Genomic DNA, 27,767 nt, shown 5'->3' with positions numbered 1-27,767 from the left:
CGTGTCTGTAAACAATTTTCCGTCTCTGTTTACATTAGGGATTTACCTGTTTGATATGACCTACATTGACTCCGCCTACCCTGCTTCTGATAGCATCATCGAGACTGAGCAAAGAACCAATCAAATGAACAACCTACTGCGCATCATCTCCGATCTACAGGTGTCCTGTAACTACGGTAAGCTGCTTTCACAAACCATATTCATTTTAAAGTGCATGCACATGTACACTATCATATTAGTGTTCAGGTCGCATTGAACGAAAAAAGTCAATCTAAACAGCTGCACGCACTGCACTGATGTGAGAATTTAAATAGCGTCTTCACCTTTCTTCTTCCCACAGATCATTTAATCATGTTGCCACATGTGCAGAAGTATCTGATGTCAGTGCGCTACATCGAGGAGCTCCAGAAGTTTGTGGAGGATGACAATTACACGTATGTTACACATTGTAATGCTCGGTAGCCTTTATTTAGCCGAACTGATTGTTTAGGGTGCTTTTAGCTTTGCGCTCTGCCCTGCAATTTATTGCATTTCGTAAACGTCTGTGCCAGCTTTCACTTTTAAACTACCCACATCTGTAAGACCCCCGTAAACTGAGACCCTCCCTGGTTTTAACACTTCATTTTGCACAGCTGCCTATACTATTTATTAAAACATATGCTGTCTGTGGACTTTATGTCTTCTTGGTTTGGCTGCGTGGCCCAAAGGCCAACCAAACACCTAATTTACTGGTCACAGCTGCACCAGCTTGGCATGACTTTATGCTACAATATAATCCCTATTTCCTTTACCTCAGGCTTCATAATCATGTGAAAGCCATGATGTATTTTCCTAGTACAGTCTTATATAATACGGTTTTCAGAAAAATTGTGTTATACACATGTGGTGAGGTATGACAAATGAATGTTATGAATGGGATTTGAAAACAGAATTTTAAAGGCATCATTTTTAAGATGCTTCAATGTTACATGCTGCACATGTTATGCGTTATGCATACATGTGGCTTTCTTCCTCTACAAAGACAAGCATTGCATTGATGTTTTCATCATTATTAAATGAATTTTCCGTTTCCTCCGGAGCTTTCTTCACTCGTACTGTGTGGTCCTGTCGGTCTGTTTCACAGAAAGGGCAGGTGGTTTTATTGCGGTCCAGTTTCTTGCCGTCTAGACACTTATAAATGCTACATCAGGATTTGCAAAACTCTGGATGCCCATATTTCCACTGTTTCCATGTGGAAATGTCAAAGTTAATTTTAAGTTAGGTGGCTCTTTTAAGTGGTGTGTTGAAGTAAAAGTGCTAAACACATTCATAATATATTTTTTTAAATAGTTTGATACTTAAAATGTTTACATGTTAAATTAAGTTAATTAAAATGTTAATAATACATAATTTAACCTACAGTAATTTAAACCACTATTTTGGCACATATGTGTTGGTTTGTAATTACAGACAAATGTACGTTTTCTCTAAATTAGGTTTATATACTGTAGTTTAGTATATAGGTTTATATAGCTTAGATATTGTACAATATGCATATCGAATAGCTTCCCATGCATCAAAAGCTAAAATACATTTAAGCTTTTTATATCAAATTATTTTATAATTTTTTTATCATTATAAAAGCTAGTATTATTAGTTAGTATTATGTGACAAGTGCGTTTTTTTTGTTTTGTTTTTTTTAATTCTAATCCTATTTATATAGACCGATAAAAGACTGGAACTCAGAGACTGTGATATATATATATCAAGATCTTGAATCATTTTTTTGAAAGCTGGGTTATTTTGCCTTGGTGTAAGTGCATCACTGAATCTTTTCTGTAGACCCATTCTGACTGGCAGTAATGAGTTAAAGCTGTTGCTCTGGTAAAGCTTTCAAACACGTCTCCATATGAGCAAATAAAAAAAGGCACCTTTTTGGCACGGTGACATAATTCACACATCTTTTCCATGCTTAGTTAAAAAAATTGGTCGCCTGGCTTACTTCAGTATCAGGTGAAACCTTTCAAGTGAAACTAGGCCGTGCAGATATAAACGTTTACATAGACTCTGTGTCATAACAAAAACCATGTCATGAAAATGTAGAGCGTATCGAGGGAAAACGATAATTAATCTTAATCTTCACTTGTTTTTAATATAGTGTGTCTAGTTAAAACTAAAGGTCACTAAAAATATTGTACAAAAGACAACCCAACAGTTACTTTTTATGAAAGTGTGTTTATTGTAACATATTATTAAGTGCTTATATTTAGATATTTAGACAGTGACTGGGCTCCATGTGAAACTCTGTCAGGCACTTTCTGACAATACCAAAGGATACATGGCCACTAGAGGAGGATGGGTTTGGTGAAATGGATGGGGCTGCAGTATAATGGTTATGTCTGGGGGAATGACATCATTGTCTGGCAGTCTGTGGGGCTGGAAAACCTCAGAGATCCAGGGTCACGGTCTTAAAATCCTTAGCCCATTCTTACAGCATGTCCTCACATCTGGTGCCGCTGTTACTGAGAGCTCCATGGAGCTGGACTCATTTTCAGAAAACAGTGCCATTTTGTGTTTGTGTTTGTTGTTTTTTTAGGGTAACTTAATTAATTAGCTATGAAAAAATAACATGATCAAAATATATTAACACACTGTCATCTTAACACACTGCACCCACCAACAAACCGGTACGTTATCTTAGATTTCAAATAGTTGTTGATAAATATGCAGGCAAAAACTCAGGCGGTCTCCTAAAATTCAAGATATTGTGGCACAAAGTTTTTGTCTCATAATTATACCATACGATAAGCAATTTCACATGAGCAGCTATAACAATATCACATGAGTACCACAAGTACAAATGTGATTTTTAAGAAATGGTTAGTATTTTATCAAAAAAAGTATCCCCTTTTACACATAATGATTAACTGTAAATAAACAATGAAATACAAATGAATATTGTGACTGTGAGAAAAATGTACTATGTTTAAACTATGCTTTCAAAAATTGTGATGTCTGAATATTATAGTCACAACTCTTTTGTACAGACTATCATTGAAGATTGAGCCTGGGAACAGTTCACCTCGTCTGGTATCCTCCAAAGAAGACCTTGGAGGTAAAGTCTTTATCCCTTCTTCCTTTCAGTTTACGTTTCTCAAAAACTCCTCCTGGAAGTGGTTTACTCTGCTCTTTTTTTTTATGAGTTTTTATTACCAGTGGCAAGATGAAGGATCATCAGTAATTCAGCTAAAGTAGCTCAGCTGTACCTGACTGAGAAGGTTCTGCATGGGCTGGATTATATCTGGAAGTTGTCGATGGTTAGAGAGATTCTGCAGATGAAATGAAAGATTGAGACTCATGTAAACTAGCATTTTCAGTGTGATGTAGATCAACCCTTCAGACACTTAAACAGAGTGACTTTGCTTAATTGTTTTCCATGAGCTTACTCTTCTCAGCATGGCAGATAAAAAACACCAGTTTTCAGGAGAGTGGTGGAGCCGTCTTTCAGAAAGAACTCTGTAAACTTAAGCCTTTCTCTCACAAACAATGAGGTTTGTAGCTTTTCAAGGTAAACATTCAAAACATAAAAACACAAGTTGTGTGCAAAAATGTATGCTGAGTGAGTAAAATATATCTTGTCTGGAAAAGACACATTTTTACTTCTTAAAAAAAATATTACTTTATTACTGTAACGTGGTTAATTTGTCCAATAAATGTAAAATAATTCATAAATGTCTTAGCTAACAGGAATGGCATATTTTAGTAAGAATAGTTCCTCTTCTGGACCTTGAGCTGCATCGTGCAACACTACGGGAATGCCTCTAGCGTGACCATGCTCTGAATCTTCTATGTAATCAAAATTCACAACAAAATGTGAAAAGCAGAGTAAGACAAGGGCAAGTGCAGGCAATTGGGACTTTACGCCGCAAGATCTCATAGCTCATTGAAACAGTTATATGTAGACCAAAGCTGCACTGAATAAAATGCTTACTAGCACCAATTAAAGTTGCATGTGGATAATTAGCAAATCCATTATACTATATGTTTCACTGAAACTCTTCCTGCTGGACCATGATGGTCAGATTGTAAAAGCGGCGGTCTCTTATATCAACCCCCAGGGAGGTCTGCGTTCGCACCCCTTGTACAAGCTGGCTCAGGTAGACCTCTTTGCATCTCGAGAGACAGCACAATGTCCCCTCTGGTTCTCTCTAGTTCTTCTAGCTCCTCTGGGGCTGGATGCCATGGTGCAGTCGTGGCAGACACAGCGTTTATATGCACTTCCCCTGATCGCTCTGCTCCCGGGAGTTTTGACAAGAGTGCAACGGGACAGTGATAATCTACTGTAAGTAGCCTCGTTCTGGCCGGGCCAAGTATGGATCTCTGACCCGATTTCTCTCCTAGGTGGCTCTCCATGGAAGGGAGGGATCTCCTCTTACTGGCAGGGGGCGCCATTCTGGACCGCCACCCGGAGTTGTGTAATCTGTGAGTGTAGCCGCTGAGGGGGCACAGCTCATAGCCTCCGGTCTCCCAGCTTGGTGGTTGAGACCATCCTCCAATCCAGAGCTCCCTCCACAAGGAAACTGTACACCCTGAACTGGAAACTTTTCAATTCATGGAGCGGAGATCGCCAGCTCAACCCAGTTAACTGCTCAGATGGTATAGTTGTGGAGTTCTTTCAGGCCACATTCTCCACAGGGTTAACCCACTTTACCCTTTAAGCTTACGTAGCGGTCACTGCGGCCTACCATGTGCCCCTTGGTGGTCAGTCAGTGAGTAAGCACCCCTTGGTGATACATTCTCTCCAAGGTGCATTGAGGCTTTCAGTCCCTTTTGGACAGATTAGACAGCAACGGACAGATAACACAGCAGATGCAGTGGTCACACTGGAGGCATTCCCTTAGCATTGTAAGATGCAGCGTCTCGTTACTTCGAGGAACCGGAGTTACATAACCTGGAGACGTTTTCAGTTTTATACACTAATGACAGAAATTTTACTCGTGGATGATTGCTGGAGCAGTATAGATTAGAAATAGGCTTTAAACGCGTGTTTCCTCCTTTTACCTCAAGACAAGCATCTGAGGTTAATGGAGAGTTTGAATGAGATCACGGTGTATGTCAGTTTTTCTCGTAAGAGGCTGAGCAATTAGGATGTTTCTTATTTCTGACTGTCAGATGGTGGAGTGGGAAATTGAACTGCACTGAGCATTTTATGGTTGTAACAGCTGCAGCAGAGCTGGACAAACTCATGGAGACATTTAGGTGGAAAATGGTTATGGAAAGAATCTGATTTTTTTTCTAGTACTGCATTTTTTATGTGTAAGTTGTTTGATGACATCATTGTTTTTTTTCTCATAGACTAGAAAATTAATGTATGTATGTATTGCTTATTTATTAGTACTTTATTAATCCTACCCAATACCTTAACCTAATAACTACCTTACTAACTATTAATAGGAAGCACATTATGAATTTATTGCAGCAAATAATTATTAAATAATTAATGGTTTGATAATAACGAGAATTGGACCTTAAAACAAAGTGTGAATCAGGGATGTCAAGTTTAATTTATTGCGATTGATTTACATAAAATCGGCCAATTCGTAAACATCATTTGGTATATTGCATAATATATTCGTTCTGGTGTTATTTTGTACTGACACTAAACTAGATGTTTTCTTGGCCCAGATATCTAGGCCTCTAATGTTGCAATATTTACAGCCATCTCTTAGAGCTAGTCACTTCCGATTGTTAGTTGGGAACCAAGTCTGCTTTCAGTTAGATAAGGGCTCTTCTTACCCATTATGGGACTTATTAACCTACTATAAAAGACAGTGGGGAATGTCATAATTAACATACTCCAAATAATAATCCAAAGGCATTTCCAGCGTTGCCACACATCCCCTCTGGTTTGATTTTACAGTGGAAAAGGCCTATAAACATGACTGCAGGGAACATTTTCACTGGCTGTACACTCATTTTTTTCTTAGTTTAGAGTGGTATTCTTGTATACCAGGCCGGTAATATTGTGGCTGGGTTGAAAAACTGAGCTCAATGCCTTTGACACAATGCCCAACTGCACAACTTCCTGCTGTGGAACTATGGGACCGTGTTCAAATGTTAGCCTTCTGAGAGCCAGAGCTTTGCTAATTATCCACATACAGTTTTAATAGGTTCTAGTAAGCATTTTATGCTTGTTGGTTTTCAACAGCACAGGAATGCAGCTTCGATCTACATGAAACCGTTTCTATGAAATCTATGACAATGTATATGTGAGTTTGTGTACCGTATTTACTTGGAGTGTGTGTGTGTGTGTGTGTGTGTGTGTGTGTGTGTGTGTGTGTGTGTGTGTGTTTACAGGACCCTCGGAAGAGTCAGTCTCAGTGCGGTACAACCGACGACCAACCTGTCCCGATACATCAGTGGTTGCCCACCTTCCAACCCCCCCTCCTGCCCGACACAGGAAGAGCCACAGTCTGGGGAATAAGTAAGTATCACACTACATTGTCCGAAAATTCCACCCTTCACAACACATAACAACTGTGATAAAAGTACATTTTATCATGTGTTGAGTGTTTATTACAAAAATAGTGATAAACATAAGTGTGAACTGAATAGACAATGAATTATATATGAAAAGTGATTAAATTTAAATATGTATAGTTTAAATTTATGTTCAAGGCAATTAGCTAAACCACAGTGTGCTTTATTGAACCCCTTAAGGCGCACATCTTTTTTATATTTTCATAATTTAATTTATTTTTTTTTCATATTAAAGGGATAATCTCACCCAAGAATGAAAATCATTTACTCATCTTCAGGCTATTTCAAACCTGTATGAACTTCTTTCTTCTCCTGAACACAAAAGAAAATATTTGGAAAAATGTAACCAAACAAGTCTCCATTGACTTCCATAATATTTTTGTCCAGATTATGTGCGTCAGTGGACATTTTTCAGGATATCATATTTTATGATCTAAAGAAGAAATAAAACTCATTCAGTTTCGGAATAATTATATTTGTAATAAAGAAATTGTAATTTAGTGCTTAAACGTATTAACTTCAATTGTATTATACATATACATATATACACCTGTGATTTAGTATGCTAGTCAACACATCAAGTGTACTTTAAAGAATGACAAAGGCATAAAGATTTAAAATGCACTTTAAGGTACAAAGTACATTGTGTGAAGTGAAAGTGTACTCTCTTGAGGTACTCATAAGAGGTCTTTTATTTTATTAATATTATATTACCTGCAAGTACAAACGTATGAGGTACACTACAAGTACATATTCAGTACAACTAAGTGCACTTCTTTTTCACATGGAAACACGGTGCCTCGTCTGACTTACTCTGTCTTTGTGTTTGAATTCTGTCATCTCTGCTCAGTATGATGTGTCAGTTTGGTGTGGTGGAGAGTAAAAGTGCGACATTCCCTGCAAAAGAAAAGGCTCGACACCTTCTAGACGACAGCTTCCTAGAGTCTCACAGTCCTGTCAGAAACCACACACACGATTCAGTATTTACCAACGGCATCTCACTTGGTAAAACAGCTTATTCCTATTGTTGACATACTTGTATCGAACACATTGTTTGTCCCACTAACAAAGTGTTAGGATATCTGTGCCCTAATTTAAAGGTGTTCCCTCTTACCACCATAAAATAGACTGCTGTGTTGGAACTGTGTTTGTATTTATAATTTGTCACCACCAGATGACAGCAGTGTTCAAGCTTTTGCTATTACAGTGGGTTATTGTCTTTCTCAAACACCATGTTGATTTATTTATATATAGACATCTTCATCATGGAATATTTCTGCCATTCATTTATTTATTTCAAGAGAAAGAAAAATGACTTGGTTTTGTCCTGACCATCATATTTTTTTGGTGTGTCCGCAGGCAGTAGAGAGAGCTCTTTTAGTGATGAATTATCAAGTACAGTCGAGAGGTAAGCAAAATTATGCACTAGTATATATGTGTGTGTATATGCACATATATACATACATGCATACATACACCCACATACATAAACACACACACACACACTATATATATACACATACATACACAATCATATATACATATATATATATATACACATACATACATACATATACACATACATATACACACACATACATATACACACACACACATATACATACGTGTATGTATATACAAACAAAATATATACACACACACACACATAGATATATATATATATACACATACATATACACACTTAAACGTATGTGTGTATATATATATATATATATATATATACACACACTTATATATATAAAATTATATACACATATATACTTAAACGTATGTGTGTATATATATATACACACACATATATATTTGTATACACATACTTAAACGTATGTGTGTGTGTGTGTATATATATATACACACACATACACATACATATACACACTATATCTCTATATATATCTATATCTATATGTATCTATATATATATATATATGTATGTATATATATATACGTATATATATCTATATATATATATATATATATATGTATGTATATGTATGTATATATATGTATGTATATATGTATATATGTGTATATATGTGTATATGTGTATATATGTGTATATATGTGTATATGTGTATATATGTGTATATATGTATATATGTGTATATATGTATATATGTGTATATATGTATATATGTATATATGTGTATATATGTATATGTATATATACACATATAAATGACACGCATATACATACACATATAAATGACACGCATATACATATATACCAACACATTAACAACATTTGCACTAGCTATGTTCAGAATATCAGCTGTTAAACAATTTCTTAAATATTTGTGATGCTATTATTTTCTCAATACAAATGAAATGCACATTTGTCTTCCTTGTATCTTTCAGAGGACGTATGTACGCAACACTTGGTCCTAACTGGCGAGTCCCAATCTGTAACTCTCCCAGAAGCAGAAGTTATATTTATAGGTAGGAATATAGCTGTTATCTGTGTCCTTAAAAACAGAAGTTAATGCAGTTGTCTTTTTAAAAAAAACTTGTCTTGATCTAATCTTTGTTTCCTTCTGGATTGACTGTGCATATCCTTACCACATACTTGAGTTGTTCTTACCATAGGAAATATTGATCTCAATGTTTCATGTGATCCAAGGAATAAAGGATTTTGTTGCTTCCGCAGCACCCCAGGGGCAGTTTCCAGTTATGAATGCAGTTCTCTGAGCAGCATAACCATTGAGGGGCCCCTGCGAAGAAAGACTCTGATGAAGGAGGGTAAAAAACCCACTGTAAGTGTGCAGACAAATGTACCAGTAAAATTTCATATCTTAAACATGACCCAGTATTTTTACCCTGCAGCCCATTTCGTGATCAGTAGGTTAACCTGGATGAATTTATTAGATTGATTTATATACATCAGATTTATATAAATTTGTGATTTGCTTTTAACTACTACTCTTGATTGTGAATTTTAGAGATTTTGACTTTATTAAACATGTTTAATAGCTTATCAAAACAAGTTTAAGTCTGCGTAGATTAGTGACTACTCTCTCGTGCAGAGGTGAAATGTCGTACCCAAAAAAAACTTTTATAGTTACAAAAAATGTTTTCCAACCGCGATTAACCTTGCTAAACACATGAAGAAATATTTGAAAATCTTGATATGAACTAACAAGCATTCAAGTATAATTACAGTGTTTTTTTAACATCTGACTCATCCAAAATTCCGAGCAAAGCTTTCGTTGTATGTTCTTTCTTTTTTGTTTTTGAGATGCAAATCTTTAGTGTGCGATAAGAGTACTATGCTATAAATAGTAGTTCTGTCAAACGATTAATTGTAAGTAATTGCATACAAAAATACATTTTTTTACTTTACATATTAACACTTAGTCTGTCTCTTCAGCTGATTTGCATTTCATTTTCTTCACATCAGCTCTCATCCTGGAAGCGCTACTGGATTGTCCTTTCTGGCTCCATTCTGATCTATTTCGGTTCTAAAGCTCTAAGAGCAAATGAACGAAGACATGTAAGTGACTATTCTCTTTTTATATATATATATTTTTTTTTACTTATGAAGCCTTATCTAAGCCTTTAACTGGTCAAATAATACAAATAAAAAGTCTATTATGCTAATTTAAACAAACTTATTTCAAATTACTCGTTTCAGCTTTTATTTAACTTCTTGGTCTAGCCTCCTTGTAATTGTGGGTTTTTTGTCTTAAGTATAAATCCAGGCCGTGTAAAAAGATCACGCTCACAGGTTGGATGGTGGTTCTGCCAGACAACCCTGAACATCCAAACATTTTCCAGCTCACAGATCCTGACAGAGGTACTGTTTTTTTTTTTTTTTTTTATCTGTCTACAACCCATTCATAAACATATAGGCCCGGAGTCACAGAAAGGGCTTCAATTAGGACATTTAAGTTATTTTCATAAACATGCTTTAGAAAAAGAAAAAAACATTACTGGGGTGCATCTCGAGACAAAATGGCACTGATACTTCTTTAATTTGAAACCGCTAAGACTAGTCTAAGACTTATTAATATTTTCCCAATTGATATTATCGCAATATTTGCGCTATACATTTGTTTACATTTTGCAGAGCAGACGATAAAAGATTGTTTCATTATGTTCAGATTAGAAATAGTTTTAATAAACTGATTTATTACCAATGTTGAAAACCGTGTCGCTGCTTAATATTTCTTGGAACCTATAACATTTTGTTCAGGACTCTTATGAATGGGGGAAAAAAAAAAAAAAAAAAGAACAGCATTAATAAATAAATAAATAATGTCAGAATGATTTCTGATAGGCTGACGGAAATTAAGATTTGCATCACTGAACTAAATTAAAGGCTGTGTGTGTGTGTATACACTTTGGTATGATCCAAAGTAAGACATTCAGACGTTTACAGGTATGAAAGAAATCCAGTGATCTTGTGAAAGATCATTTAAAATTTATGACAAAACTACTAAACCTAACCTTACTCATGAGTAATGGCTAAAATGATAGGAATGATTGATGAATGGCAACGTCACAAAAACTATGAACTGGTTCTTCAAATCTGAAGTTTTACGGTATCAACAAAGATGTTGTTCCAGGAACACATCGCACTCAGCAAAATCAGGTTCTGCGAGAGTGTGAGTGAGAACTGGCTTCATGTACACGTTGATAAGTATATGAATGATCTTCTACTGAAGGATGACCAAGTGCAGATGGTTTGTTTCAACATGAAAATGTTAGACAAAAAAAAAAAACTGAATTCAGCAAAATCAGCCCTTTACTTTTTTTGCTTTATAAATGGCAGATTGCAATGTCACGCAATAAACCCATACAAGTCCAATTGTTTTAATCTGCGTTTTAGGCAATGTTTACAAGTTCCAGACTGGATCACGTTTCTCTGCGATTATCTGGCACAGACATTTAGCCGAGGCGTGCAGGAGTACAAGACCACAGGTAAGTGAATACTGGAACAAAAATTCTCAAATAAAATAAATGTGTGTAATTAAGAGGCATATGCAGCAATGTCACATTGTTTCCCACAGATACCAGCAAACCTCATGTCTTTTGAATAGCTGCTTTTTGGGAACGGAATACAAATGAAGGGAATAATTCTAATGGAGAAAGACATTTGAGGAAAGGTGGCGGCATGTTGGACCTAACTTACAGCAGTTGGAAATGTGGCAGCTGTATCTGTTGAAAAAGTCCAAAATTCATTCAGACATTATAGACAAAGCTGTACTGGGAGAAAATGGTCTTGTGCCTTTAGTTTAGTGGTAACACTTTACAATAAAGTTCTATTTGTTAACATGACTTAAAGGGATAGTTCACTCAAAAATGAAATGACACCCACCCTCTGGCCATCTAAGATGCACAGTAGATGATTTTGTTTCTTCATTAGAACAGATTTGGAAAAGAATAACATCACTTACTCAGCAATGCATTCTCTAGTGAATGGGTGCCGCTTCTGGCCAAAATACCAGTTCATAATCCATAATATCGCTTCCTCCGTTAAAAAAAAAATCCTTCCCGTGTTTAGAACTGTAAATAGTGCTTGATCCAAGCAAAGTTCTCTTCTGGTTCCGGATTTTTTGCTTGAAAAAGCAATATTGTGGATACATGACTCGTGTTTTAGCTGGAAGCAAATGTGAAGTTGGTTGGAAGATAATGATAATGGCTTTGTAAATGCATTGCAGTCATTTTACATAGCATTTATCCAAATTAGTTTGTTATAAATGTGAAAAACTGTTAATCTTATCCATGTGTTATTTATAATAAATTCATGTTAATTTATTCAATGATAACTAAATGTTAACAAATTGTTAACCTTATTGTTAGTTTTACCTTACAAACCTAAAGGTACATGTGAAATATGTTGTAAATGACATGTATAAAATAACATTGTCCAATAGATGTCTTCATGTGATTAAGTGCCAAAATTAAGACCTTTGTAATGTTAAACCTGTTCAAATCATGTTAGATGTTAGAGGGCAGAAGTGAACACGCTAAATTATGAGCATGCATGAAGCATTTATGACAGCACTTCACAAGAGGAGCCAAAAAAAGTGCACTGTATAAAAGGGAAATCTGTAACAAAGGGAATTAGTTGCACATCGACACAATAATATTGTTTAATTGGATTATTAAACGTGTCATTTCACATGGGTATCGGGAACAAGTGCCAATGTTCATGTGGTGGTGTTCAGCTCAAAGTTATGTAGTGTATTTACTTACGGACAAAATATGAGTGATGTCTGATTGTATGTCTTGACATCATAAAGTGGGCAGGACCCAAAAAGTATATAGTTATGGATGCCGATTAGGTTTTATAGAGATAATGTTGTAAAATGTACATGTAAATGAAGGAAAGCAACTGTGTTTTGGTCAGAGCCATGTATAATGCATCATTGACGAAACAACGTTTTAGTGGGTGTTCAGTATTCACATTTAATACTTGTGTAGTATTATTTTTGTTATTTATTTAAAAAGGAATACATCAAAAGGTCTGTAAAAACTGTAAAGTACATCGCAAAGTCTAGTATTTTGCACAATCACAAACTTTTATAAGGTGTAAGAACGAGACTTCTTCCTCAAAGGTGATATTAAGGCACTAAAATGTGAAGCGTAGAATGCTTTGTATATTGCAAATTGCAAATGGAGATTATACCTTGTCTGACCTTCTGTAAATCTGGCGGAACATGCATGGATGTTTTGGACTAACAGTTTTTTTTGTGTCACTTCAGTATCGTTGCACATGTCTACACACTGTCGAGGCATGTACAGGAACTACTCTAAGCTGTGAATCGGTCATCATTAAAAAAAAAACGTGTCTTTGAATCTTTAAACCGTACAATTGGCTGATCACAAGAATCACTTACGACAAGATTCAAATACTTGACAAAGATGAAAGCGAAAAGCGTGTCCTCCAACAATAAAATAAAGGTTGTTTGTACAAGTGCTTTATTACGACCTATACGTTTTAAAAGTTAAGCGCCCAGGTGGTAAAAAGAATGACTGTGTGAATCAAATTACCAATCAAAATGCGTTTTTTGCTTAAATGCAGTGTGTGGACTTTTTTTACACCGATCTCACAGTTATTGAGACATATTTTACTAGGTGTAATTCGTACACCACTAAGCCTAGCCGATACAAAAATCATGCAAAATGCTCTGATGGGTCGCATTTCAGAGATTTGCGCAGACGACCTACACGGGCGTATTGGTTGGAGGACAGGTTGGAAGCAAAAAATAAATAAATAAAATAAATGCTGCTCTCACAGATTTTGTTTTGTTTAGAAATCACGTAAGCAACCATTTCAGCTGTGATTAGATAGCCCATCTCAGCAAGTGTTACTAAGTGGTAGCTACCTCTTTTTTCTTTCTTTTTTGGGTTACCATACCATCTGAAAGTTCACATATTTCTGTGTATTTCTGTCCTCTGCTAATGACTGAGTTTGGATGTTCTGTTCGGTTCTCACAACGTGATGTCACTGAATCTTTATATGGTCTATAATGAGCCTAGACCTTTTACTAACTCGGTACTTTTGTGTTTGGTGTTTTGTCTTTATGGAAATATATGCCTAATGAAACAAATCTGTGTGGTTTGACTTATTTCACACACGCTATATGACATATGACATGAGATATGCATTCAACGATCTTCATGTGTCATATATCTTGGTTGTTCACTGTAAATTCTCATCTCAAAGTAAATATTTTATTTATTTGTCATTTTTTAATGCATTCAAAGAGCATTGCCTTTTTAAGAAATCAGAAAAGAAGCGATACAACTGAAACCGTAGATAATGGCAACATAATGATTGTAGTATGCCTGGATCACATTCAGCTACGTATTCAAAACAAGTCCCTGCTTGAGGAGCACAAACCAGGTACTTATCAGGTGAGTGTATTTTGTTTGTTGGTTTTAGCTGCAAGAACTTCTTTCTTTTGCTTTACACAACTCAAAGTTTGAGATTGCGAATAACTAGTGAAAACAGTATCAACCAGATCTGAAGACTACTTTTAATGATAGGGAGGAAGGTCATGAGGTCTTTATATCGTTGTGTTGAAATATTTTTTTCCTGTTTGGTGGAAGTGTTCAAAAGGTATTTGATTTATATATACACACACATAAAAAAAAAGCTTGTTTATGAAGTTAGCTACAATTTTTCAACTGGTCAGAAAAACAGAATATCACAGCACTGGTTGGTTTAGCTTGTTGGGTTGCAGTTAACAGACACAGGGAACTAATAATTTACATAGCTTTTGTATTAACAGTAATCCAGATTAGTTGCTTCAACTAAACAATGTCAAGTCAAAACAAACAAAATAAACTCTAATCTACTTGAGTCATGCATGTCTCCAATGTCCCAACACAATCTATTTGTTAACCTTGATAAAGCTTATTCTGTGAGTCGTTGCCGTTTACAACTCTCTGCATTTTATTTTAATTGCAAACAATTCACAATGCTTTACTTTTTTTGCTTTATTGTCCCAAAAGGTTCCTGGGGTTTTCTTAGTTTTAACTCATCTGGTCATTCATAGATTTGTTTCTAAAAGTTTGGGTAACACTTTATAATAACTGCACTCTATGAATCATTAGTTAAGCATTAGTAAATAGTCAGTTCATCCTTTATAAAGCATTGTTCCAACATTAATTCTATACTAAAGCAGTAATAAATGTTTTGTTCTTGAACGTATCTATAATATAATAATTGTATTTTCATACTTTATCAACAATTAATTTTTCATCTCTACATTCTTATTTACAAACAAGTTATTTAGGAGTTGTCAATGGTTTATAAGGTCATTTAGAAAATGTAAGTAAATGATTAATAATCCATTTAATGTACATTTGTAAATCGTATTTTTTAGACATGATAATAGTTGCTCATCGTGTTAATAAATGCTTTATTCCTGCTGTAATTCATTAAGTCAGTAAATTATAAGACATTTAGCAGTTGCCAGCCATCTATTTTTGTGAGCTCATCTAAAGTGAGGACTACACCTTGTAAAGCATTTTCAAAGGATATTTAAAAAGCTCATTTATCTTCCAAACAGAAAGTTAAATGCAGCACAAAAGAAGACAGAACACAGAAATATTTGTTCCAATATGCAAAAAATATACTTGATACACTTTATAAAATTTCATAGAAAGAGATCAAATAAAAGATTAAGTACATAGTTGTACAGTTTAATTTTTTGCATCTTGCTCCCTTTGCTGTGTTTGTTTATTTATTATTTTTTCTATTAGGATGGTAAATGAGCCTTGAAATATAGATATGCTTATAAATCAAGAACAATGCATTTATATATGCATTTATAAACCGCTTACTAATGACTAATTTTGGGACAATGCATTATAAAGGATGTACTCACAATTTGATTTGTGTTACAAAGTTGGATTTAAAACCAAATCCAGATTTCACACAATATCTTTTACATTTAAAAAGAATCATTTTTTACCGGAATTAAAAATGCATACAACTGTGTTTTGCGGCACTGGGAGTATACTGTATACCTTTAAAAAGGTTGCTGTCAGTGTCTGCCAAACACGTAAAGGTTTTGTAAATTAATATAAAAGCTTATAAAATGTATTTTGAGAAATATCTTAGCTAACATGTAAGTTTGAATGTTAAACAGATATTGTGTTTCAGATCAAGTTCAGCTGAACAAGTCAAGAAGAGTTTTGCGAAAGTATAAAATGTATTTTATTTGATGAACGGTTTTATGGTTATGTGGGAAACACAGACCATACAGATTTTGATTAAAGCCAGATGTCTTAAACAGCTGTAACCTGCTGTGAACAAACACAGGTTAAATACTGGAGCAAAAGCAACAAGCCATCTTGAAGAAAAAAAATTATCTGGGTCTTAAACTACATGTCTTGTATTTACTGTTTTGATGATAACTTAACCAACATTGTGATTTAAGTAACACTGGCAGGAATGCAAGTCAGGCCGCTTAAGTCTCCATTACCATTAATCCCAATGATTTACAGTACCTGTTCCTGTAAAAATACAAATAATAATAATCAGCAAGTTCTGTCATATTATAACATGCTCTGTTCTGTGTTTGTCATTCTGTTCACCTGTATCTTCTTGAATATCTCACTTTCCCTTTGTTTGGTTTCTACTTATAAACCCTGTTCTACTTCATTTTTTTCTGTTCTCGTCTAAGTTGGATACTGTGCCTTATCTCCCGGATTTATCTAATTAAAAGACTTTTCTTTGATCATACGTTTTTTTACAACCAAAGCCTAACACCCAAAAATGGTCAACATCATGTCCTTCCAAACTTACATCATCTAAAAGAACACAAAAGGATGTTCATACTACATTGAACCACGCTGAGTTTCATTGACTAGGCTAAAAACAAACAAACAAAGACTCTTAAGCATGGAACACAATCATAAGCTGTTCTGTTTCAGTGGCAAAGTAAAACATTTTTTATGTACGTGTGCAGTCTTTCAGGAAATCAAAACTGTAAATCAACACCATGAGTAATACACTATGTATTCTGTTATGAAGGCATGAAGTCATGCGGAAAAGCAGCGGTCCTAGTACTAAGCCTTCTGGTACTCCTTGTGGCACCTCGTTCACTGCCACGAACTGATGACGTCAAATAAGTGCGATTTAAACCATGCCAATACGGTTTAATTTATAGTCTATTCAAACAAACACTGTGGTCACAGAGTCAAATGCAGCACTAAAATCTAGGGAGATACAACAATCTACTGATAAGGGCAGGTCATTTGTACGGCATGAGTTCAGTCTCATTGTTATATGACTAAACCCTGAACGGAAATTCAGGACAAAGCAGGTTTCGTCAATATGTTGTTCTTGCAAATTAAACAAACAAGTAACAATTATATTTACATTGATTTATTAAGTAAATAAACTGAAATTTACCTTTGTAAATGTTAGCTAGCGTCGCTATCAAATTAACATTGACATCAGACATTGAATTGATATAAAATTTTGGTCACCCAATGTTGCAACTGAAGTATCAACATCTTATGACATTGTGCGCCTGCTGTGATTATTAATATAATTATATTAATGTGGAGATTACACACAGAAACTCTCACTGTTGTCCTGAATAGAGTAACGATCAGACTCTACAGTCTAAGTATACATAATTACCTAATGCCTGTGTGTTAGCCAGAGCTCCAAAACACTTTAAGCCATTCTAACCCGAGCATAGATTAGCAGTGTTATAAACTCACTGTAATATACTACAAAAAGACTAGTTAGAATAAATCCCGTAAAGCAATTATTAACCAGGTAAGCAAACAATAATTAATGCAATTCAAATCATAAATCCATAATCAACAATATACATCATCAATAAGAAATTAAGATTACCTGGTAGCACAAAATAATACACATTGCAATCATGTGGGAGATCTATTTGCAGTTTCCCAGAACTCTCCCTTAAATATTCAGAAGAACCCCAAAGTTTTATTGCGGGGGTTTTGCAGTAAAACCTTTGGGGGTTCCACACGAAAACCTTCCACATGAAAACTATTAAAGATTTGCGAACAGGAGGTAATTTGTGCGAAAGACCTGGGGCCTGTACCATGATGGTAGATGAACAAATTCAGCTTTACAGGATTAGTACTGAACTGACAAAACCAAACCTCTCCAGACCAGCTTTACTGGTACAATGCTGATCGTCAGCTTTCTGTCAACTTGGGCTTTCATCCTGAGTCTGTGGAGCTCGTGCACGTGAATGTGTGACATCAGTGGCGAACAGCCAACCACAACCCAGAGCAAGTGTGATTCCTTTCTTGTGAAAGAGCCACTTTCGTAGAAGTTTAAAAGATTAAAGCAGGAGGGATTTACTTTTCCAAGAAAGAGGACAAATCATGGAAATAGTTTATATAGTTGCTAATAAAAGAGGTAACATCATAAAAGTTATTGATTGATTCACCACTTAGATTTAAATATACAAGTATATTAATTAAAATTAAATGCTTTATGATGATTAGAACCAAAAAAAAAAATCAATTGTTTATTATTAACTTGACTCACTATGTCTGTTTTATTGAATCGTGACATGAGATTTTAGCTGCTGCAAGTTTAACCTTCTGGATCAGTCAAATTCACATTGACATCATAATATTTGACCGCAGGCTGTGAGATTTTCGGATCTGGCTCGAGCTAAAAATGAGTTGAATTTAGGCCGTCCCTGAAACCGGTCAAGTCAGGTTTCATTACTTAAGGATAAGCTTTTTTTGACTGAGTCCAAAAGTCTAAAATGTACACGCCCTCTTTGCATCATGATCTCGAAAAAAAGTTTAAGGTAAGGTAAATGTATGAAATTTAAATAACCACAATGTTAATAACTGCACTGAAATAAGAATATGATGCGAACGTTGCATTTGTTACTACAACAACAGATTCTGGGTGAGTTCAGAATGATCACTTTTATTACAGAATTAGCACAAAATTATCCTGTAGAAATAAAATGTTCTCGATTTCTTTACTTTAAAATAAAGTGGAACATGTTTTCCTGAAACAAAGGTGGGGGAAATCTATGCTTTGCAATGTAGAAGGAAGTTAAAGTTTCATAAAAGTGAAATGGCACACACCAGAAACAGCCCACTGCGGTGTCATTTATCAACTGCATCACTAATAATTGTCTTGACATGCCATTTACAAATACAATACAACACAATAAGCAATACAGTAACAATACATAACTCATTGCTCTATATGAAAGCCTGATGTCGGATAATCAACCCAATTCATTTTTGAAATGTAGAGTTTTGTTTGTGTGTTAGCTTAAGGGCCAGCTTAATTTAGCAAAACCATCATTTCAGGCATGTGGCGAGTTACAGGCAGTTTTTTTCTTCTTTGATTTTTTCAAACAACACACTCTGTCCATGTGCATATGACAGATGATCAAAGCAATCAAGCTGCAGCCAGGTCCTTCTTGAAACTGGGTGGAGTGCTTTCTTTCTCTTTTTTTTGTGTCAGACAGGTTACTTTGCTCATATCTGATTGGTCTAATTTCAGTCTGACATCTCTAACCCACAATATAACATTCCCCGGAGCAGGTTAGCTGTGGAGTGTAAGTTACTGTGGCGATGAACGCAGCTAGAAGCCAAACCACTTTCATGGAAGCTTTACATAAAACCCAGGATTGGAGCAAACTAAAACTTACTTGGATAGCCAGTTAATCGCTTCATTACAGGCCTCTGGCTGAGAGTAGTCTGTCTACAGTTATGAGAATGAGACCCTTTTACACAGACACACAGTGACCTTTCAAACAACATAAATTTATAGTTGCATTGTAATAAACCCTGATTACAAAAGGTGTTTTTATGGTTGTTGTAATGTGCCGTGCTTCCAATAAGAAGATCCAAATATCTGATATTGTAATTAAGTAAAGGACACTTTAGATAGGCTACTTGGATCCATCAAAGATTATAGTGGAAGGATCTGTTTCTTCTAACTGAAGCCTATTTTTTAATCACGCATCCATTCCATTCGTGCAGTGATAAAAAACAACCAATGGCTCGGCAGAGGTACTGATTGAACCTATGGCTGCAGAGTCTGCCACAATGGGCAGGCCATCAACTACATAAGCGGCCCGAGTCGTGCAGTTGTTGTAGCACGTCATGGAACACAATCATATATCGATCCAAAGCAAAAGCTAAACTCTATGAGGTTGTGCCTCGCCTAGATTATCATAGAACGCTTGAGCCATCCAAGCATCTATCTGTGCTAAGGACACGCTAGTCAGGTGCGTCATTTTGGACCATACAGTGGCCAAAACACAGATATTGAACCCGAACAATGGTTAGGGAGAGAGGGTTCTGGCATGCAATGGCAAAATCTAGTGAATGAGGACGGCGAAGACCAACCTGCTGCCTCACAAATCTCTACTAGGAAAATAGTGCTCATGACGAGGCGATGCCTCTTGTTGAATGAGCCCTCACTCTGATGGGACACTGCATGCCCAAAGAAGAGAAGGCTAGCATGATAGCGTGAATGACTCAATTAGAAAGCCTTTGCTTTGTGACCGGTAGCCCTCTGATTCTAGTGCCAAAAAAGCTGATCTGATTACCTGAATGGACCTTGTTGAGGTCGATGAGGGGACATAAACACATCCTGGTGATTGTTGACTATGCCGCTGGGATCCAGAGGCAGTTCCTCTCCGAAAAGCCACCAGCAAGGCCATCGCACAAGAGCTCTTCCTGCTTTCTAGCCGAGTCTGCATCCCAGCAAGGGGTATCCCCTTTACGTCCTGGCTCGTGGCTGAGCTCTGCCAACGAAAACATCACCAATTTAGCCTAGGCTGAGGAATAGCATCATTACAAAAACCACAGTTTCTGTCACAAAAGAGCACAGAGTCCTCAGCACACAAAACTGAGAGGTTAGCCGTTTGTCTCTTTCAGTAGGCTATCTGTAGATTTGAATAAAACCCCACTGATTTAAAATACCCCAACAGTTACTTCAGCCGTATTAATTATTAGTCGTCCAAAAAGCGCATTTACGGACCCACCTACGTGCTCCAATTAAACGTGAGAAAGCCGAGACGGTTGGGAGTGTTTGCTGGCGTTCACGTTCTGTCAGACTGAGGCACTGTTGCTCTGCACTCACTCGGTTAGGCTACTGCCAGGAGGTGGAACTCATTAGTGAAATCAGCTGAACGAGTTTATGAGGAATAAGCCAATAAACATATGGCAGGACTTTCTCTTTCTCACCACTGGATTTTACACCTCTGTAAAAGCGACACGATATCGCAGGTATTGTTTGCGGACATTATTTTCAACGTAAACGTGTTTAAAGACGAGCTATTTCATTGCGTTGAGTGAGCGTGTAATGCTTTAATGTGCGTCGTAGATGTTGTACTTTTTAATCAGGGAGGAAGTACATGGTTGATGTATCAAATTCGTCCTGTCACAGATTTCTGCTGTAGGCATAATTCATTGGCATGACTTTAGACTAATACTTGAGCGTCCAGGCGCATGTTTCTCTATAACACCAAAACGTGTTTAGCTTCGAACAAGATGGAAGATTTTTTTTAATCTCTTTACGGAATTCATATGACAGCGTTATTTCTATCGAGAGTAAAGGTATTGTCACTATTTTATCTATTTCATTTGGGGGTAGTTATTAGAAATAGGGAGGATTCATGGAGTGTTTTGTTCGGTAAGTCAGTCAAGTCAAGCAAAAAATATTCCATTACAGTGCAGCATTCCATTACAGAGCAAACATTTGCACTGTAATGTAATGTGGTGAACGATTATTAAAAAATGAATAAAAATACAGTATATAAATATGTTTTAATTGGTCACAAATGAGGCTGGGGTCTTTTAGTAGATAAATATTTTTAAAACCTACTTTAAAATGTGCTATTTGTATTCATTTTGGTTCCGTGCATTAAAAATAATAGAGCTAATATAAAATTAAGGACTGTAAAATGTGATGTAACCATCAACTAAAAAGTACTTAAATACTTTATAGGCAAACGTGAGTAAACCGAAGGCTAATTATTAACAAACATTTATATTTTTAGATGATCAAGAATTTATTAAGACTCTTCTACTTGACCTGAACAGACATGTCTTTTTTTATGCGATAAAATATGCGATACTGTGGTGTTTAAATGATCTAATGATGTGCATATAGACGTCTTTTCCGCTTCATGTTTTCCTGGTTAAATGACTGCTTCTTTTTTTCTTCTCCAGCTCCCTTCTTCCTTTTTATTTTGAAATGGGGTGTGTGTGTGTGTGTGTGTGTGTGTGTGTGTAAAAATAGATGCTGAAAGCATTGTTCGTGACATTAACTGGCCTTGAGATATTTCTTTCTTGTCTACCATGAGTCTGTCAGTAGTTGTTTAGCCTGAGACACTTGTTCTTGTTTATTGTTGAAAGCAGTGCAAGGCCAGATTCACTGCCTGCTCATAATGCATTTTTTTTTTTTTTTTTGAATAACTAAAGCATTATATTTTCACATTTACTGCTTCATGAATTCAATATTCTGGATTGTTTTGACATTTCTTTGATTTACTCCACAGCAACTAAAGGACAGATGGAAAAAGGCAAAGTGCTTCTTTCACTGTTAATTGTCAGTGTTATTGGCATTCTATTTTTAGTGCACATGAACAGTAATGCATATTACGTGCAAGCTCCTCTAACAATAAAAGCTCCCCCATCAAATAATAAATTTAATATCGTGGACGCTTCGTATTCAATAACACCCATTAAAGACTCTAAGCATTTCATGGTGTCTGCATACATCGACCACAGACTTGATGGGGTCATTCGAGTCATCAGCATAATCAACAGAAACAATCTTCAGCCACTTTATTGTGTTTACTGCAGCGCTGAACAAGTCTGCAAAACTGTTAACGCTGAGGTCCAGATACACCACGACCACTTTGGCTTCCCGTATGGTGCCACAGATGTGTTTTGTAAAGGTGAACGCACACAAAATGCAGCTCATGTCCTCATAACAACTGATGAGAAAGATACGGCTGACCACAAAGTAGAGTACTTGCCAATAAAAAATAAGGCTGTACAAGAGACTTTCAAGTTTAACTTCACTGTTTGCGTCTCTAACCTTTTCGGCGATTACAACAATGTTCTACAGTTTGCTCAAACAATAGAAATGTACAAGATTCTCGGTGTACAGCATGTGGTCGTCTATAAAACTGCTTGTGGACCAGACTTGGAAAAGCTCTTGAAACATTATGAAACAGAGGGAATACTGGAGATCGTTCCATGGCCTATCGATCAGTTTCTGAACCCTTCTTCAGGCTGGAACATAAAAAAGCACAAGGGAGACATTCAATATTATGGTCAGTTAGTAACACTTAACGAATGCATTTACAGGCACATGTACCAGTCCAAGTACGTTCTCTTGAACGACATTGATGAAATCATAATGCCTTACAAACATGCCAATTTAGCAGCTCTAATGGAGGACCTCCAGTCTGCTCATCCTGATATAGGGGTGTTTCTCATAGAGAATCACATATTCCCAAAAACTCAGTTTGAGGAGAGTGAGAAGTTCAAACGAGCAGAGTGGAGTAATATTCCTGGTGTCAATATCATGGAGCACATTTACAGAGAACCAAGTCAAAAGAACGTTTACAATCCCACAAAGATGATCGTCAACCCAAGGAAGGTGCAGCAAACCTCAGTACACTCCACTTTGAAAAACTTTGGAGACAGTTTCCGTGTACCCTTTAATGTATGTAGGATTGTACACGTGAGAGTCCCACTGCAGGGGCATCTTACCAAAGAGCAACTCTTTGTCGACAAAAAAGTCTGGGACTTTGAACGAGAACTGATACAGAACGTTGATCAGACTTTGAAACTTTGTGGTTTCCTGTAGCCTTCTAGTTGACGTGTTTGTGTAGTATTGATGTGTATATATGTAAAAATAGCCAAAACTGCTATTTTCGTTTGCTTGTATGTTGTTGGTTTTTTTGCTTACCGCAGTAATAAAAATAATGCATTTGAGCAGCCCGATGGTTCAACCGTCAAAATGCTTTTTAAAACGACAACAAAAAAACAGTTGAGATGAAAGCGCGGGTTTTGTCAAATGTCAAGCCAGCATTTCATGCATAAATATATTGTAAATCTTACAAATACAAAAATATCCCTTGTTGTACTGGATGAATCTGATAATAGACAATGTTGATACTCTTGACACATATCAAATTAAATCACTCTGTCAATGCAGGTTTTAATGTGCTTATGTGGCTTCTGATTATGTTCGTAAAGTTCATTATGTTAGACAACTTTTCTCTTTTTAAAAAATCATCTACAGTCCATTGTCCAAAAAAAGGGGAGGGGGAAGAGAAAATAACAACCTATTGATATATTTATGCAAACTGCATTCAAATCTGGTCAAATGCAAATGTATTGTAACTGCAGATGTGCAGTCGAAATGGCACTTGGAATTATGGAGGATCCTGTTGTCATCTCTCCCTATGAATTTTTTTGATCTTTTGAGCTCATTTATGCACTATATTGTTGTGGACTGTGATGTGCATATCGAGGGGTGAAAACCAGAAAGGTCTTTACAGGAGAGCCAAATAAAAATTTTATCATAGTTTGATCTGACTCTGTGTGCCGATTTCAACTTTTTGTAATATATTTTTGTACACTCATGGATAACAGGCTTTATATATATATATATATATATATATATATATATATATATATATATATATATATATACAGGCTTTATATTATATATGTATATCTCCATTTCACCAAAAATGTCACTTACGTCCTTCTGGTTCTCGCCCCACCATATGCAAACTTTCATTTAGTGTTTGGATCTGTTAAAGCGTGATTGTATTGTTTTTTATTGTGATTTAACGATTTTAAATAAAATTTGTTAGAACATCACTGTAACAATCAGAAGTGAGATTAATTGAGTTTGCCTTTACTTGAGATGAAAACTTTAACAGTTTTGTTATGTATTCCAAACAGAGGCATTTTTGATACATATTAATGTTTGTCAGTTAAGCTCAAACAGCCACAGTGAAGATATGAGGACAACGATTCATATTTATACACATTTGCAAAGGTGTTAGATAGGTGCTTAACCTATTATGTTGAGGCAATTACCTCTATTGTCTTTAGATGTTTGGAGGTCACTTCTGAGGCTATGTATAAGGTAAACACCTTTAAGAACTGCCCACTAAATGCCTATAAAACATACTGCATGCTTGTCTTAGACTTTTGATGACTCCATCACAAACAGCACATTGTTAATAAATGAAAATCTGCTGAAGATATATCCTAAAGGTCTCCTGGTCTTTGCTTCTGAGTTCCCATCAATGTAAAAGCCAGAAAATTCCAACAATGACTACTTAATATACAGTGAGAACATTATATATGATACATACATAAAATGAATACTAATTGAATGCATATGTTCTTATTTATGAATTTCTTTGCAGCCATTTTTGTAGGCCTATGCAATAGAAAAAATCAAAAGGTATAGTTTCTACAGCATATCCTGACATATTTCTTGTAAGAATTAAAAGAGGATGGTGTTTAATTTCAAAAAGATGGGTCTGCTTGACTAAAATGGTATTTTTAAAGAATTTTTATAATCTACATTTCAGTTTCATGAGCACAGAGAGCACAACCATATCAATATTCACAAACATTGCAAACACGCTCGCAATAATTCATACACGCACGCACTCATTCACATACCAGAGTACACTCAATAATGTACAAGAATATATCAATGCAACATATAAGTATATATATCTAAACATATCAGCAATCAGTTTTAATGTAGAAAATTAGTTGGTGATACTAATGCTATTGTTTTTGTTCTTGTTTTAATATGGGATGTATCCTGACTCAACACAAAAATGAGGAAATAACTGCACACCAGTGAAAACCAAATAGCCCAGATAAGGTTTCAAAGCTGCTACAATATTTTCAAATAATGGTAATTATAAAAGGTGCAATGTATTTATTATCCTGATGATAATTCATGAATCCAACATTCCGCTCCATCAAGAGGGCACATAAATAGGTGGGATTTGAGTTCATTTAATAACGCTTCTCCCGTGTCTCATTAAGCAACAGTACATCCTACGCAGTCTTGCACACTCAATAGGGGTATTTGGATATGGAGATATAGATAATAAAGATACTCTGGTAGGTTATGCGCCCCTGGTCTGACAGCGTAGTGGCTTGTACCCGAAGTCGCACCAGGCCAGGCCAGTCTAAAGGCTTTACGGTGAATATGATGCCTCTTCCTGCTTCATCCTTGATACCGAATGGCCTCTCTCCGTTTTCCCCTCCTTGTTCTAGGATAGTGAAGGATGTGTGATCTTGGAGAACACCTGATTCCGAGAAAGCTGACAAACGAGCCACGCTGTGGTGCGCTGGTATGCCCAGAGGAAGAGTGAGGAGCTTGTACTGGAGCAGAGGAAAGCCCGTGGAGCCACAATCTAGTCTGGAAGAGCAAGGCCTGTAGCAGGTGCTGGGATCACAGCGATAGAGCAAATGTACATGGGTTAATAACAGTGTCCGTTTTACAGAAATGTATATAAAAAATATTGGTAAGCGTTCAAGGAAGTTTTAATGTGTTTTTGAAAAGAAAAATGTAATGACTCTAAAACGTGTCCACATCCTAACGTATGAAGTCGATGTCTCAAAGTATTATTTCACACCATAAATTCATAAATAAGAATAATAAAGTAGTGCAAGTAGTGATTATCTGGGTTCAAGGCATTTAAGCACATAAGGAAAAAGACTACATACTGGCAGCAGATATTAGCAATTAAATTATTTACACTATTTGGATTTTTTTATAAAGTGAAAAAGCAGCATTTTTTGTGACACGCTATTTAAACTAAGTGCAGATAGCTATAGATTCTATTTAGACTATGTTAAAATAGCAGGATTTTCCGATCTTTATACTACTAAGTGCAAATAGTGGCAATCATCTGCACCTCAGTATTGCAGTACATCATAAAATAGTATACAATAAAAAAAAAAAATTGTAAATTTAAACTGTAATAATGGATGCCAAGGTTGCTGGTCAGTGTAAATAGACACTGCCAACCAGGCAGGCTATTTGCGTTTAGTGTAAAGACACAGTTATTGGTGAGTAGAAATTAAGAAATTAATGTTTTTTATTATGGTGATCGACATTTATGATTTATGCAAATAATAATATTTTCTAGTATACATATATTCCATATTAATAAGGTTCTTTTGCAATAACTTCTATATTAGTGAGTTATTCTGGAACTCATTGCACCATCTTGAAAGTAAAGAGGAACCTATAGGTATGTGGTTTTATATGTCAAACTTATTTTGACACCAAATGTGAGCCATTACACCACAAGGTGTGAATACGTAACATTTGTTCTACATGAGGTTTTCGAGATCAGTGTTGTAGATATAAAAAGAGAAGGACTGAACCCCTTCTTAGAGCTTAACTCACCGTTTTTTGTGCTGATACTAACAAGGCTTTGTTCTTTTAGATTGACTTCAGATATTGAGGCTTGTTTATTTAAACCTTTATTCTAAGTAATATTACTGATAATTGGTTTTATTTACTTGCCAGACAAATGTAAGGGTTTTTTATGTTTATGACTGTTATAGAGGGAACTGTAATGTGATCTCTTTAAAATTTTGCACACTTGTTTACAATCACCTGTTACATGTGCTAAGAAGGTTTTGTGCAGTTTTGCATTTTTCCATCAGGCTTTATAGGATTTGTGAATTTGGCCACACAACTTTTTCTAAATGACCCT

General features: G+C 35.8%; 3 protein-coding genes and 1 long non-coding RNA gene across 6 annotated transcripts in view; 2 read left to right on the top strand and 2 right to left on the bottom strand.

Annotated features, from left to right (window-relative positions):
* ralgps1 (Ral GEF with PH domain and SH3 binding motif 1) overlaps positions 1 to 14,096 on the top strand; it is an 83,015-nt gene extending 68,919 nt beyond the window's left edge. The window contains exons 10-21 of the mRNA XM_043247697.1: positions 39 to 176; positions 341 to 434; positions 3,027 to 3,094; positions 6,337 to 6,463; positions 7,370 to 7,524; positions 7,879 to 7,927; positions 8,899 to 8,979; positions 9,188 to 9,293; positions 9,938 to 10,030; positions 10,228 to 10,333; positions 11,369 to 11,460; positions 11,550 to 14,096. Of these exons, the coding sequence (XP_043103632.1) occupies positions 39 to 176; positions 341 to 434; positions 3,027 to 3,094; positions 6,337 to 6,463; positions 7,370 to 7,524; positions 7,879 to 7,927; positions 8,899 to 8,979; positions 9,188 to 9,293; positions 9,938 to 10,030; positions 10,228 to 10,333; positions 11,369 to 11,460; positions 11,550 to 11,579 (1,139 nt within the window). The 3' untranslated portion in view covers positions 11,580 to 14,096. The remainder of the gene's footprint in view (positions 1 to 38; positions 177 to 340; positions 435 to 3,026; positions 3,095 to 6,336; positions 6,464 to 7,369; positions 7,525 to 7,878; positions 7,928 to 8,898; positions 8,980 to 9,187; positions 9,294 to 9,937; positions 10,031 to 10,227; positions 10,334 to 11,368; positions 11,461 to 11,549) is intronic.
* LOC122350929 lies at positions 3,110 to 21,127 on the bottom strand. 2 transcript variants are annotated; one of them, XR_006251651.1, is made up of 4 exons: positions 21,018 to 21,127; positions 20,580 to 20,777; positions 9,122 to 9,251; positions 3,110 to 3,308 (listed from the first exon to the last, which is right to left on the bottom strand). It is a non-coding gene; the product is annotated as an uncharacterized LOC122350929 (long non-coding RNA). The 2 variants fall into 2 exon arrangements; XR_006251652.1 differs by lacking the exon at positions 3,110 to 3,308 and adding an exon at positions 8,930 to 9,005.
* Positions 21,110 to 24,208, top strand: zgc:194839 (glycosyltransferase family 92 protein). Of its 2 annotated transcripts, none has more exons than XM_043247700.1 (2): positions 21,110 to 21,261; positions 22,536 to 24,208. In XM_043247700.1, the coding sequence occupies exon 2, from the start codon at positions 22,550 to 22,552 to the stop codon at positions 23,855 to 23,857; it is 1,308 nt and encodes a 435-aa protein (XP_043103635.1). In that variant the 5' UTR covers positions 21,110 to 21,261; positions 22,536 to 22,549; the 3' UTR covers positions 23,858 to 24,208. The 2 variants fall into 2 exon arrangements, with proteins under 2 accessions (XP_043103635.1, XP_043103636.1); XM_043247701.1 differs by having other exon boundaries at positions 21,139 to 21,591.
* A 136-nt stretch (positions 24,209 to 24,344) lies between these two features.
* Positions 24,345 to 27,767, bottom strand: part of hmcn2 (hemicentin 2) — a 72,338-nt gene continuing 68,915 nt past the window's right edge. Inside the window, exon 81 of the mRNA XM_043247695.1 lies at positions 24,345 to 26,485. Coding sequence (XP_043103630.1) covers positions 26,110 to 26,485 — 376 coding nt within the window. The 3' untranslated portion in view covers positions 24,345 to 26,109. The remainder of the gene's footprint in view (positions 26,486 to 27,767) is intronic.

Source organism: Puntigrus tetrazona, chromosome 8 (assembly GCF_018831695.1).
Source record: "Puntigrus tetrazona isolate hp1 chromosome 8, ASM1883169v1, whole genome shotgun sequence".
Lineage (NCBI taxonomy): Eukaryota > Metazoa > Chordata > Actinopteri > Cypriniformes > Cyprinidae > Puntigrus > Puntigrus tetrazona.
This window is presented reverse-complemented; position numbering and strand designations above follow the sequence as displayed.

Excerpts from the sequence above, each read along its gene's own strand:
- zgc:194839 (XM_043247700.1), top strand. The coding sequence starts at position 22,550 with ATGGAAAAAGGCAAAGTGCTTCTTTCACTGTTAATTGTCAGTGTTATT.